Here is a 13,950-nt window from a genome sequence, read left to right on the forward strand (position 1 = left end):
TAAATCCGTCGATTGGTAAGTGTTTGTTTCGCATTAAATGTGGGTATCTAGTTTCAAATGTACATACAGCTAGCGTAAATAGCATGTTAGCATCGATTAGCGTAGCATGTTAGCATCGATTAGCTGGCAGTTATGCTGTGACCAAATATGTCTGATTAGCACATAAGTCAACAACATCAACAAAACTCACCTTTGTGATTTAGTTGACTTAATGGTTGCAAATGCATCTGCAGGTTATCCATACATCTCTGTGCCATGTCTGTCTTAGCATCGCCGGTCAAATGTGAAGACACTCTGGTACATTCAATGGGGGTCTGGCGGCAGATTTCTTGCCAGTGGTGCAACTTGAATCCCTCCCTGTTAGTGTTGTTACACCCTCCGACAACACACCCACCAGGCATGATGTCTCCAAGGTTCCAAAAAATAGTCGAAAAAACAGAGCTGAGACCCGGTGTTTGTAATGTGAAAATGAAAATGGCGGGTGTGTTACCTCGGTGACGTCACGTTCTGACGTCATCGCTAAAAGAGCGATAAACAGAAAGGCGTTTCATTTGCCAAAATTCACCCATTTAGAGTTCGGAAATCGGTGAAAAAAATACATGGTCTTTTTTCTGCACCATCAAGGTATATATTGATGCTTGCATAGGTTTGGTGATAATGTTCCCCTTTAACACGTACGACTTAGAGCTATGGTACTAAGAAGCACTTTCAGATTTTGTCCAAGAATAGGTTAGTTCTGCATCTGTTTTTCCATGAAACATAACATTTAATGTTTACTATACCTAATGGAACAAGCAAAAAAGTTTTGAAAATTCCTAGCGCCAACATGATGGAGTATTAGTGCGTGCAAAACAGCAGCAGGCGGCTGTGGTCTGCGGGAAGGTTGTAATACTAATCAATAATAATTAATAATTCATTGAGTTTGACACATATGGCATAGTACCTGTGCTGCCCCCTACAGGGCGCGGTCTGGAAGATGAGGGCAGCTCTTTGTACTGCCCCCTGCTGGAGTAAAGGGGCTCCTGCAGCTGATCTCCAGCGGTAACAAAACCACCAGAGTCCTGCCTGTGTAAAAGGCATAAAGACGTCTTATAACAGCACTGCGTGTGTTTGTGTGTCACGGTCATGGCCCACAGACCTCTGGAGATGACCATGGCCTCCCTGACCCGAGGTCGGAGAAACCCCGAGCTCAGCATACCTCTGCAGCGACAAGGAGAGAAGATATGAAGACGTGCAAAGAGGCCGAGATGATCACAAATTGGTCGGGCGAAGCACTCACAGCAGAGAGAGGGCTGTGGGTGGGGCCGGCTGGGTAGGAGCCCCACTGCCTGCCCAGTGGGCCGCCCTGTGGGGAGGGGCCAGGGAGGGCGGGGCTTACGCCGCTTAGCCCGGCACTGCCTTGCGAGGACGGCGACACCAGAGCGAAGGCGTCGTCCAGGAGCGAGTGCATTTGTTGCCGGGCTTCTTCGATGGATGGCTGTGGTGGCATGTAAGGGGGCGGGACTGGGGCGGGGTCAAACAACTCATCAGTGGGAGATGGGCTCCCATTATCCGGGGGCAGGTCCGGGTCAGACTGTAGAGACAAGAGAGAAGACCGTCAAGAAAAAAGTTTTTCATCACACCATACATGCCAACCCTCCCCGATTTTACGGGAGATTCCCGAAATTCAGCACCTATCCCGAAATCCTCCCGGGACAAATTTTCTCCCGAAAATCCCCCGAAATTCAGGCGGAGCTGGAGGCCACGCCCCTCCAGCTCAATGCAGACCTGACTCAATGTTGTGACCCTCTTAAACAGGACAATACTGCCATCTACTGTACATAGAATAGAATGTAAATATATTCTACATTTAAGTGCAGTCAAGGAACATGCATTAGGAGTCTGTTCTGAAGCCCACAGTAAAGAGACGTAACTTCATCACGTCGCCTGGTAATTGACTCCAACCCAATATATTACACAGTCGACGAGCAAAATGAAGAAATACGCTAGCGAGTTCCAAAAAAATTGGAAACAAGAATTTCAGTTTATCCAGGAGAGTTCGAAGGGGAAGGCATATGTTGCCTGTAAATTTTGTAGAACAGACTTCTCCATTGAACACGGCGGCCGAATGGATATACTCAGCATCGTTCACAACCCAGTATTATGGGTCAACTTGCAAAATGGAGACCCGATGGTGTATTTTATGCTGAGACAAAGATGGCTATGCTGATAGCTGGAAGCAACATCCCGTTCTCATATGCGGACGTCTACAACAAATCCGTGACGGATGTTCCCGAATTTGGAGATCGCTCGCCAATACGCAAATGGCAGAACAAAGGTTACTCAAATAGTGAAAGGTAAGTGTTGTTGTTTTTTTAGTAACCAGCAAGCACAGAACAGTTAGTAGAACAACTGTGTTTTTATTACTGTGTATTTGATAGGTGCCGTCGGAAATGTAACTATTTATTTATATATATAATAAAATAAATATTTATAGCTGAAAGTCAAGAAGTCAAGTATTTCATACACACACACACACATATATATATATATATATATATATATATATATGAAATATATATGAAATACTCAAGTTGGTGAATTATATGCCACCCCTCTTAACCAGCCCGCCGCCCCAACCAAGCCTCAACCCCACCTACGCCCCACCCCCGACCACGCCCCCCCATCCCCCACCTCCCGAAATCGGAGCTCTCAAGTTTGGCAAGTATGCATCACACACACGTTCCTGATGACAATCACCATGTAGGCTACGTTGTTGAGTCCAGGGTACTTCCTGTAGGTGGCGCCTTGGTCCAAAAGCAGCCGATCCTGGTCAGTATCAGGTAGACTTCCTGGTCCCTGCTGAGCCCGCCGACCCCGAGGAGAGCGCCTCCCTCTGCACAAACACACCCTTCTTTACTCTTAAGGAGAGAAAACGCTTGAAAAATTCTGCTCAGCTCAAATCTGACCTCGGAGGGGACGGAGTGTCCCCCTGTAGTATGCAGTCCATGTGGTCATGGGCGGAGCTATAGAGGCGCTGAGCGACTTCGGTCTGCACCGGACCGTCTCCAAAAGCGTCCATGATGTCATCCATGGACGGGAACTCACACTGGCCCCGCCTCTTGGCACGCTGCCGCAGTTTGTTCCTATGGTGCTCCATCTCCGACTTGTGTCGCAGCGCCACCTGCAGGACAGCCACCACGTCACAAAATGCCGGTCCGCAGAGACATCCTCCTTACCCGTCTCACCTCGGTGTTGACCTTTTCAGTGAGGGAGGGGCTGGGCTGTGTCGACGGCGGGCTCGGACGCGGCTGCATGGCGATGAGCTGCACCTTGCTAGCTGGCCGCCGCGCGCCGTCAGACGAGCCGCGGGAAAGACGGTCCACGTGTTCAAAGATGGAGGACGAAGACAAAAGTTCGTCTGGACCGCCTGGTAGTGACATGGAAGGAGGTCAGAAGGTGAAATAGTGTGAAATAATTGAATAAATTAAGTGAAATCATTAAAATGAGTGTAAAATAGCATTAGCATTAGCATTCATGTTGCTATTGCTGGGCTGCACTTGACATCATGTTAGTTTGCCGTCCACTACGACTCCAAACATGGAAGGCAAACACGTACTCCGAGTCATACCAAAGACTATAAAAATGGGAGCCATTACCTCCCTGCTTGGCACTCAGCATCAAGGCTTGGAATTGGGGGTTAAATCACCATAAATGATTCCCGGGCGCGGCCACCGCTGCTGCTCACTGCTCCCCTCACTTCCCAGGGGGTGATGAAGGGTGATGGGTCGAATGCAGAGAATAATTTCACCACACCAAGTGTGTGTGTGACAATCATTGGTACTTCTACTTCTAGCAAAAAAGTCCAATGAAAAACTGGGTGACGATGACACCACAAGTTGTTGAAACAAACAAAGAACTGCGGATAAAAGTTGCTGCTGTGTTAGCCTGTCGCTCTCGTCCAGTGGAGGCGAGTCAACATTACGATCAAGTGTGCAGTGACCACAGTGTCCATGTCAGTATAAACTTCAAATAAACCATAAAAGCTTGTTTAGGATGTTCAATTCTCCATATGAATATGAATATATGAATTCTCCATAAGACCAAGGAGCTGGTCATTGACTTTGGGAGGTCGAGTCCACGGTCACAACCTATTGTGATCCAGGGAGTCGAGGTACAGACCGTGGACTCATTCAAGTACCTCGGGGTTTGGGTGGACAATAAGCTGGACTGGACTGTTAACACGGACCACCAGTACAAGAAAGGACAGAGCAGGCTGTACTTCCTCAGGAGACTGCACTCCTTCAACATTTGTAGGAAACTCCTGTGGATGTACTACCAGTCTGTGTTCTGTTCTACATGCTAGTGTGCTGGGGGGGCAGTACATCTAAGAAGGACAGCTCCAGACTTGAGAAACTGATCAGGCTGGCCGGTTCTACAATGGGAATGAAAGTGGACTCACTGGTGACGGTGGCAGAGAAGAGGACTGTGGACAAACTAGTGAGCATCCTGGATGATGCCAGTCACCCTCTGCATAGTGTTATCAGTAGCCAGAGGAGCCTGTTCAGTTCTAGACTGCTTCATCCCAAGTGCAGGACTAATAGACTCAAGAACTCCTTTGTCCCACACGCCATTAGACTGTACAACTCCTCTCTGGGGCGGGGGGCGGGGGGTACTAGGATGACAGGGGATGCAAAACATTAACAGTGCAATAAGTTTTCATAACATGGTCACTACTGCCTACTTTGTCTTGTTATATTCTTATTTTACTGTTATATTGTTATTCCCATTGTTTTTATTCTTTTTGTAATATTTCTCTATTTTGTTTCCTTTTAAACCCCCATTATTTACTTTTTACTTTTTTTAAATTGATATCAACTCTGTACACTGCTGCTGGAATTGTAATTTTCCTGAAGGAATCAATAAAGTACTATCTATCTATCTATCTATCTATTTTAATACGAGGAGTTTTTTTTAGAGAGAGGTTGGTCCTGGAACAACTCCGCCCTACAGTCAAGACCCACCTGGACCCACTCCAATTCGCCTACCAGCCACGACTGGGAGTGGAGGACGCAGTCATCTACCTGCTGAACCGAGCCCACACCCACCTGGACAAGCCTGCAAGCAGTGTGAGGGTCATGTTTTTTGACTTCTCCAGTGCTTTCGATACTATACGGCCTGGGTACTGGGTGTGAAGTTGAAGATGCAGGTGGAGGCCCCCTTGGTGTCCTGGGTGGTAGATTACCTGACTGACAGACCACAGTACCTTCGACTGCAGGACTGTGTGTCTGACAGGCTGGTCAGCAACACCGGGGCCCCGCAGGGTACAGTCCTCTACCCCATTTACACCACCGATTTTCACTATCAGTCAGAGTCCTGCCACCTTCAGAAGTTTTCTGATGACTCTGCGATAGTGGGGTGTATTGAGGATGGTGATGATGAAGAATACAGGGCACTGGTGGAGGACTTTGTCACATGGTGTGGAAAGAACCACCTGCAGCTCAATGTGACAAAGACCAAGGAGCTGGTTGTGGACCTGGGAAGGAGGAGTACTCCGGCGACCCCTGTTTCCATCAGGGGGGTGGATGTGGACATGGTTGAGGATTATAAATACCTCGGAGTACACATGGACAACAAGCTGAATGGGTCCAAACACACTGAGGCCCTCTACAAGAAGGGACAGAGCCGCTTCTACTTCCTCAGGAGGCTGGGATCCTTCAACGTCTGTACAAAGATGTTGAAGATGTTCTACGAGTCGGTGGTGGCGGGCGCCTTCTTGTACGCCGTGGCTTGCTGGGGCAGCGGGCTAAGAGTGAGGGACGCATACAGACTGGACAAGTTGGTAGAGAAGGCCAGTAACGTGGTGGGAGTGGAGCTAGACTCTCTGGCGGTGGTGTCAGAGAGGAGAAGTCTAGCAAAACTCCTAGACATTATGGACAACACCTCCCACCCACTACACTCGGACCTTGCAGAGAGAACGAGCACGTTCAGTGGAAGGCTCAGACTCCCAAAATGTAACACGGAACCACACAGGAGGTTCTTCATACCGACAGACATCAGACTGTATAATGCATATGTTCCTTCTAGACTGCACTTAAATGTAGGATATATTGATATTATTCATATATTATATATATGATATATGTCATATATTATTGTTATTGTGAGCTAACTGTGGTGCTGAATTTCCTCCAGGGATCAATAAAGTACTTTCTATTCTATTCTAATGTACAAAATGTATCAAAGAGGCCCCCCACATTATTTCACGTGTCAGTAAGAAACCTTTGTTAAAAAAAAAAAAAAGTTTGGACACGGTACCACTATGAAAAGGTAGAAAAAACTTAATTCCGAAAAAGTCAAACGGAAAACATCGAATTTCGGTTTTTCATTGGTGGGTTGCCTGTTGGGCTTCTTTTTGCTTGTTTCCCTTGTGAGATCTGGCAAACATTTAAGTCTCACCTTAAAACTCATTTGTATACTCTAGCCTTTAAATAGACCTCCTTTCTAGACCAGTTGATCTGCCGCTTCTTTTCTTTTTCTCCTATGTCCCCCCCTCCCTTTTGGAGTGGGTCCGGTCCGATGACCATGGATGAAGTACTGGCTGTCCAGAGTCGAGACCCAGGATGGACCGCTTGTCGGGACCCAGGATGGACCGCTCGCCTGTATCGGTTGGGGACATCTCTACGCTGCTGATCCTCCTCCGCTTGAGATGGTTTCCTGTGGACGGGACTCTCGCTGCTGTCTTGGATCCGCTTTGAACTGAACTCTCGCGGCTGTGTTGGAGCCACTATGGATTGAACTTTCACAGTATCATGTTAGACCCGCTCGACATCCATTGCTTTCGGTCCCCTAAAGGGGGGGGGGGGGGGGGGTTGGAGATTGCCCACTTCTGAGGTCCTCTCCAAGGTTTCTCATAGTCAGCATTGTCACTGGCGTCCCACTGGATGTGAATTCTCCCTGCCCACTGGGTGTAAGTTTTCCTTGCCCTTTAGTGGGTTCTTCCGAGGATGTCGTAGTCGTAATGATTTGTGCAGTCCTTTGAGACATTTGTGATTTGGGGCTATATAAATAAACATTGATTGATTGATTGATTGATTGATTGAAGACTGGTGAGGATCCTTGTTATATTGCAAGAAATAAAAATACAAACACAATTCTGTGTTCTTCCACGGCACTGATTTGAGCGGACTTAATCGTTGTCGGGTATTTTTTTATAAGGGGTAAAATTCTGAAGAACAAAACGGGACAGTGACGACAAAGGGAAAGGAGGACAAAAAACGAGGAAGGTTTGATAGATTTGTTGTTAATGTCCATCAAATACGTTAATTACCGAAGCACTAATAATTCCAACATTGTGTTTAATGGATTAATGTTTAAGAAAGGAAAGTGGTCAACAAGATAGTTTGAAACTTCCACTTCAGTTAAAGTATTTTTTCTTAAGAGTGAATGGATCCACTTGATCACATTCAGCTTTTTTTATGATATTTGGCCTGTATATTTGCCACTAAACCTTTAAAATATGTGAACACCTGTGCTGCTAAAACGTTTGCCTTCCATCTGGAGCCTCAAGTACGGGGGCCGCTCTCTATGGCTGCAACACAGCAATTCCCAGAGAAAATAATAACAAAAATTAATCTGTGTGATCATTCTTCAGAAAAAGTATTTGCACAATTATCTTGTCATTTTTCTCAATCAACAAAATGTGAAAATAGTTTTCTTTTGGCAGGGAACACAGTGATGTCACAGTATTTCTGACCTTTTTTGGGCGGCTTCCTCTGCTGCTTGGCCTCGATAGGCGTGGCTACAGGGCGAGTAGTCTCCTCTGTGGACTCTCTGCCGCTTGATTGGTCACTGCCTAACGAGTCTGCGTCTGATGGGCTGGTCCTGACAAGACAAACCAGATTATTTTGTCGTCTTAGACTAATGCAGGAATATCAGTCAGCAATCAGAGTGAAAGTGTCACTGATCAGGAATGGAAGCCAGCTATGTGCACCACTACTAAATGCTAGATCACTAGCTAATTACCGGCCTCTGATATTTCCAGGTGGCTTCCCATACCCAACACTGCACAATTTCTGACATCAGGTAAGATGTAGAAGAGACGATTGAAGAGACTGACCTTCCGCGGTGGCGACGGCTGGTTCTGGCAGTTTTGGTGGACGACCCTTTTGATTTTGGAGTGTTGAGGTCACCGCCATCAGAGGGTGTGGCCTCTTTCGCGGGTATGGGTAGCGGTCCCGACTCCTGGATCACCCTGATGTCGTCTTTACTGTGCTGGCCCAGGTGAAGTTTGGCGAAGTCGAAGCCTTTCACACTGGAGCCCTGAAGCTGAGAGGCAGCGAGTGTAAGTTGCCCTCAGGAGCGGATTTAGTGGTTCTCAAATGGGGGTACGCGTACCCCTGGGGGTACTTGAAGGTATGCCAAGGGGTATGTGAGATTTTTTTTAAATATTCCAAAAATAGCAACAATTCAAAAATCCTTTATATATATATATATATATTTATTGAATAATACTTCAACAAAATATGAATGTAAGTTCATAAATTGTGAAAATACATTTTTTGTGGACATGTTCCATAAATATTGATGTTAAAGATTTATTTTTTTTGGGAAGAAATGTTTAGAATTAAGTTGATGAATCCAGATGGATCTCTATTACAATCCCCAAAGAGGGCACTTTAAGTTGATGATTACTTCTATGTGTAGAAATATGCATTTATAATTAAATCACTTGTTTATTTTCAACAAGTTTTTAGTTATTTGTACATCTTTTTTTCCAAATAGTTCAAGAAAGACCACTACAAATGAGCAATATTTTGCACAATTTGATAAATCAGAAACTGATGACATAGTGCTGTATTTCACTTATTTATCTCTATTTTTCAACCAAAAATGCTTTGCTCTGATTAGGGGGTACTTGAATTAAAAACATGTTCACAGGGGGTACATGACTGAAAAAGGTTGAGAACCACTGATTTAGAGCCCCAAGGCAAACTAAGTCATTAGAGCCCTCCTTATAACAAAAACAACATGGTCATCCATCCATCCATTTTCTACCGCTTATTCCCTTTGGGGTAGCGGGGGGCGCTGGTGCCTAAATCCGCTACAATCGTCAGTTACCATTTATTGTTAGAAACTATCATGCTCTCTGCATGTTGAAAAATAATATCACGTAAGTATCACTTATCCCAATGCTTTTATTTTACTTGACAGGAACATTACTAAACATTGGATAAAGTAAGCCTTTTTTCAGAAATCAATATTTTGTTAGCTCAGTTGGATTGCTATTGTTGTGAAGGCCTAAAGTGTGTGACTGGTGGGAAAAAGAGAGCTTTTGACAGTGGCCGTTTTGGAACGAGAGATGAGACACACGCTGCGTTTCTATTGCAGTTTTTTGCAAAATAAAAGCAATATTTCCAAAGTTACGACAAAGTACATTTGTGGGTGTTTCCATTAAAGGGTGTTTTGCGCAATGAGCCGTGATTCTTGTAAAATTGTCACAGCCCGGACTCGAACCCTCAATCCTTCTACAGCAAGATCCAACACTCTGTCTGGCAGCATGCCAGGACACGCCCCCGCATGCTCTGAGCACTTCACGCCCACGCTTCGCCGCAGCTGTAGACTGACAGCAATCAAGCCACCTGACAGCAATCAGGAAGACAGCATAAAGGCCAGTCACTGCTTGGAACCTGCGCCGGAACGTTGTTAACTCTCGTAGTAAGCATACGTCTCTGGCTTCCCTCTAGTTGTCCTCGCCTCCTGTTGCCTTGTACCCTTTTTGCCTCATGGACTTGTCCCTTGTCCTCCTTGCAGTTGCCTCCCTCGATCCTCGATCACTCGCCTGGACTTGAACCTTGTTTGCTTGCCGCCTGCCCTCGACCTCCTGCCTGTCTGCGGATCTTCCTTGTGCCTCCTCATCCTTGACCAGACGCAGGTTTCATTCAACACGCATGTACAACATCCTCTTGTTTCATTCACATGGTTAACTTCACACTTAATCCTGCAACCAACACTTAGAGTAGCATACACATCCCACACAATCATCAAAGGTTACAATAAACCTGGTAACCTTACGTCTTTGGTGGTGTCGTCTCCTTCCAGTCCTCACGTACATAACAAAAATATCATCTAGCGAGACTCCACTTTGAGGAAGATATTGCAGCCTCTGCTGTTGCTGTGATGTCAACAGAAGACGAAGGCAGAGGGTTGCTGGAAGGCAAAGTCTTTACGGCCTGCTTGTTCGGGCATGTGGGTCTCTTTGACGGCGGGTCGGTCTTTATTGGAAGAAATCCGTAAGATGGACCGGTGAGACAGTGCCGCCTCGCTTCCCCCCCTCTAACCCGACCGACCGATCAGAGAATTACGTCCCCCTCGACATTGTTCGGGCATGTGGGTCTCTCCGAGCCCATGAGTTGACCTCTGTTGCCGGGAAGGAACCTGCGAGATGGCCCGGTGCTGCCTCGCTGCCCCCGGCAGACCCAATCAAAGCAAGACTAAGACGACCCGTCCGCCCTAGTTGTCCTGCATTGGCGCCTTGCAGGTTCTGTGTTTATAAGACCTCTAAATGCGGAAAAAACGTTCCCATTATGCTTTTGCAATACATCTCAAAAACCACCTCATGAGAGTACAAAAATGCTTTCGCAATATTTGAGACGTTTTTTGAAATATGGGTGATTCCATTACCAGTTTCCTATTGCGATATTTAGGTTTTGCGTATTTCTCGGAGTAATGGAAACACAGCTACTGATGACTTTTAAGAAAATGTGTCCCGAGTTTCTGCCTGCTTGTTTATCCTTTTGCTGAGTTGGACAACATCGAACAAAACCCTGGGTTACAATAGTTTGAGCGCCTCAATACTCACATAGTTGTGATGAAAAGTGTCACTCTCCACTGTACCTCCACATCCAACGACTGTTTTGTCCTTGATCACATGTATTACTTTTACACACACACACACACACACACACACACACACACACACACACACACACACACACACACACACACACACACACACACACACACACACACACACACACACACACATATAGAGTGGGGCAAAAAAGTATTTAGTCAGCCAGCGATTGTGCAAGTTCTCCCACTTCAAATGATGACAGAGGTCTGTCATTTTCATCATAGGTACACTTCAACTGGGAGAGACAGAATGTGAAAAAAAAATCCAGTAAATAACATTGTAGGAATTTAAAAAAATCTATTTATAAATTATGGTGGAAAATAAGTATTTGGTCAACCATTCAAAGCTCTCACTGATGGAAGGAGGTTTTGGCTCCAAATCTCAGGATACATGGCCCCATTCATTCTTTCCTTAACACGGATCAATCGTCCTGTCCCCTAAGCAGAAAAACAGCCCCAAAGCATGATGTTTCCACCCCCATGCTTCACAGTAGGTGTGGTGTTCTTGGGATGCAACTCAGTATTCTTCTTCCTCCAAACACGACGAGTTGAGTTTATACCAAAAAGTTCTATTTTGGTTTCATCTGACCACATGACATTCTCCCAATCCTCTGCTGTATCATCCATGTATCCATTTTGGTATAAACTCAACTGCTGGTGTTTGGAGGAAGAAGAATACTGAGTTGCATACCAAGAACACTATACCTACTGTGAAGCATGGGGGTGGAAACATCATGCTTCGGGGCTGTTTTTCTGCTAAGGGGACAGGACGATTGATCCGTGTTAAGGAAAGAATGAATGGGGCCATGTATCCTGAGATTTGGAGCCAAAACCTCCTTCCATCAGTGAGAACTTTGAATGGTTGACCAAATACTTATTTTCCACCATAATTTATAAATAGATTTTTTTAAATTCCTACAATGTTATTTACTGGATTTTTTTTTCACATTCTGTCTCTCACAGTTGAAGTGTACCTATGATGAAAATGACAGACCTCTGTCATCATTTGAAGTGGGAGAACTTGCACAATCGCTGGCTGACTAAATACTTTTTTGCCCCACTGTATATATATATGTATATATATATATATATATGTATATATAAATATATACTTTGTTATTGTTATTTTCTCGCTTTCTCTCATTTTCCACTCCACTTGGGTCAACCTTTTTTAAAAAGTTTGTTTGGAACATCTTTTTGAACCACTTCTGCACATGTGCAGTAGCATGGAAAAGTCTGTTCCGTGAGAAGGGCTTGGGGAGCTGCCAAAGTGACCATGATTGATGAAGCATTTGGATTTTCTTTTAGTTGTGCAAACTAAGATAAATAAATAATTGTTTTAAAATAGAAGACATCTCTATTAATTGTTTTAATGAAACATGTGAGGCACGTGAAAATCTTGTGCCCCATGAAACTGCCTGTGTTTGCCTAAAGGAGAGTTCAATCCTCGCCACTGTTGTTTGTAAGCAACGTCCTGTCATACCTTCTGCCTCTGCTGGATGGTGTTGATGGCGTCTGGCTGAAACTCCAGTTTCTCTGAGCCACACAGTTTCCAGTAAAGGATGATGATGATAAAGACGGCCAGAAAGACCGGGACAATGACGCCAACGATCAGCCAAATACTACTGCTTTGGGTCTCAGATGGCGGCAGGGACTTGGTCTCTAAAGCTGGGGGCCAAAAAGTAAGACAGTTCACACTAGCGTAAATAATGTGAACAAAACCCTCAAATCTAGACTCCAAACATCCCAGAATAAGATAATCCGGTTACTTTTAGACCTCCACCCCAGATCACACCTCAATCCAACCCACTTCTCCAAAGTGGGCTGGCTCAGGGTGGAGGACAGAGTAAAACAACTTGCACTGAGCCTAGTCTATAAAATCCGCTACACCTCCTTGATACCAAAGTACATGTCAAACTACTTCCTTAACGTAAATGACCGCCATAACCACAACACCAGGGGGAGCTCCACAAACCACGTTAAACCCAGATTCCCATCTAACAAAGGTCTTAACTCATTCTCTTTCTATGCCACATCAATGTGGAATGCACTCCCAACAGGTGTAAAAGTAAGTGCATCTCTATATTCCTTCAAAAGCGCTCTAAAACAACACCTCCAGGCAACTTCAACACTTTACTAATACCCTCCTCCATTCACATCCCATCTCCCCGGATTATAAACACCTCAAATGTACTTCTAATGTATATACTTGTTCTTATGCTATGTGAACTCACTATGTTCTCTGCTGGCTGTACATATCCTACTAAATAAGACCTACACTGTTTCAATGTCCACATTTCTCTGTTGATGCAATTGTTGATGACTGAAGTTCTGATATCAACCAAAGCTCCTCATCCCACCCCCGGATTGTAAATAATGTAAATAATTCAATGTATATACTATGATGATTAACTTGTGTGATGACTGTATTATGTTGATAGTATATATTTGTACCATGAATTGATGAAGGTGGACCCCGACTTAAACAAGTTGAAAAACTTATTGGGGTGTTACCATTTAGTGGTCAATTGTACGGAATATGTACTGTACTGTGCAATCTACTAATAAAAGTATCAATCATCCATTATTACTCTTCTACTTCTAACAATTTCGAGCGAGTTCTTGTAAAAACGCAGACAACTTCTCAGGTGTGACTCACGTTGGGCCAGTGGTCTCTGAACTTGGTGTCCAAGGACGATGGCCGCTCTCTGGAGGTCTAAACTATTCAGGGTTTCAGCGGTCACCTCTGCTGGAAGCCGTGTGCCTCCCGGACCCTCAACAAAATACAAAACCTCAAGAGGGCGCTCCGGCCCAGACAACCTGGCTAGCCGGACCACCTGAGAAAGCACAGAAAGGTTTTTTGACTTGGATTTAAACCAAAAAAGTTGAAAGTATGCATACCTGTAGGCTGTTGTTGCCAACAGCAGTGGCCCTCCTCCAGCGCCTTCTGCTGGACGCTCCCAGTCCTTCCTCAAGCAGTAAGGCCAAGCGCCGCTCCACACGAGCTTTGAAACTTCGCTCAGACGAGAGCTGGGTTTCGACGCCTAGGAGGACTAC

The 13,950-nt window shown here is 45.2% G+C and overlaps 1 protein-coding gene across 1 annotated transcript in view; it reads right to left on the bottom strand.

The window, feature by feature from the left end:
- The window catches only part of si:dkeyp-27e10.3 (UPF0606 protein KIAA1549), a 28,904-nt gene that overhangs the window by 6,990 nt on the left and 7,964 nt on the right, over positions 1 to 13,950 (bottom strand). Inside the window, 11 exon segments of the mRNA XM_061912079.1 lie at positions 944 to 1,065; positions 1,139 to 1,200; positions 1,280 to 1,573; positions 2,740 to 2,875; positions 2,949 to 3,163; positions 3,228 to 3,409; positions 7,736 to 7,863; positions 8,099 to 8,307; positions 12,377 to 12,561; positions 13,553 to 13,730; positions 13,795 to 13,946. Of these exon segments, the coding sequence (XP_061768063.1) occupies positions 944 to 1,065; positions 1,139 to 1,200; positions 1,280 to 1,573; positions 2,740 to 2,875; positions 2,949 to 3,163; positions 3,228 to 3,409; positions 7,736 to 7,863; positions 8,099 to 8,307; positions 12,377 to 12,561; positions 13,553 to 13,730; positions 13,795 to 13,946 (1,863 nt within the window).

This window comes from Nerophis ophidion, linkage group LG10, assembly GCF_033978795.1.
Source record: "Nerophis ophidion isolate RoL-2023_Sa linkage group LG10, RoL_Noph_v1.0, whole genome shotgun sequence".
Classification (NCBI taxonomy): domain Eukaryota; kingdom Metazoa; phylum Chordata; class Actinopteri; order Syngnathiformes; family Syngnathidae; genus Nerophis; species Nerophis ophidion.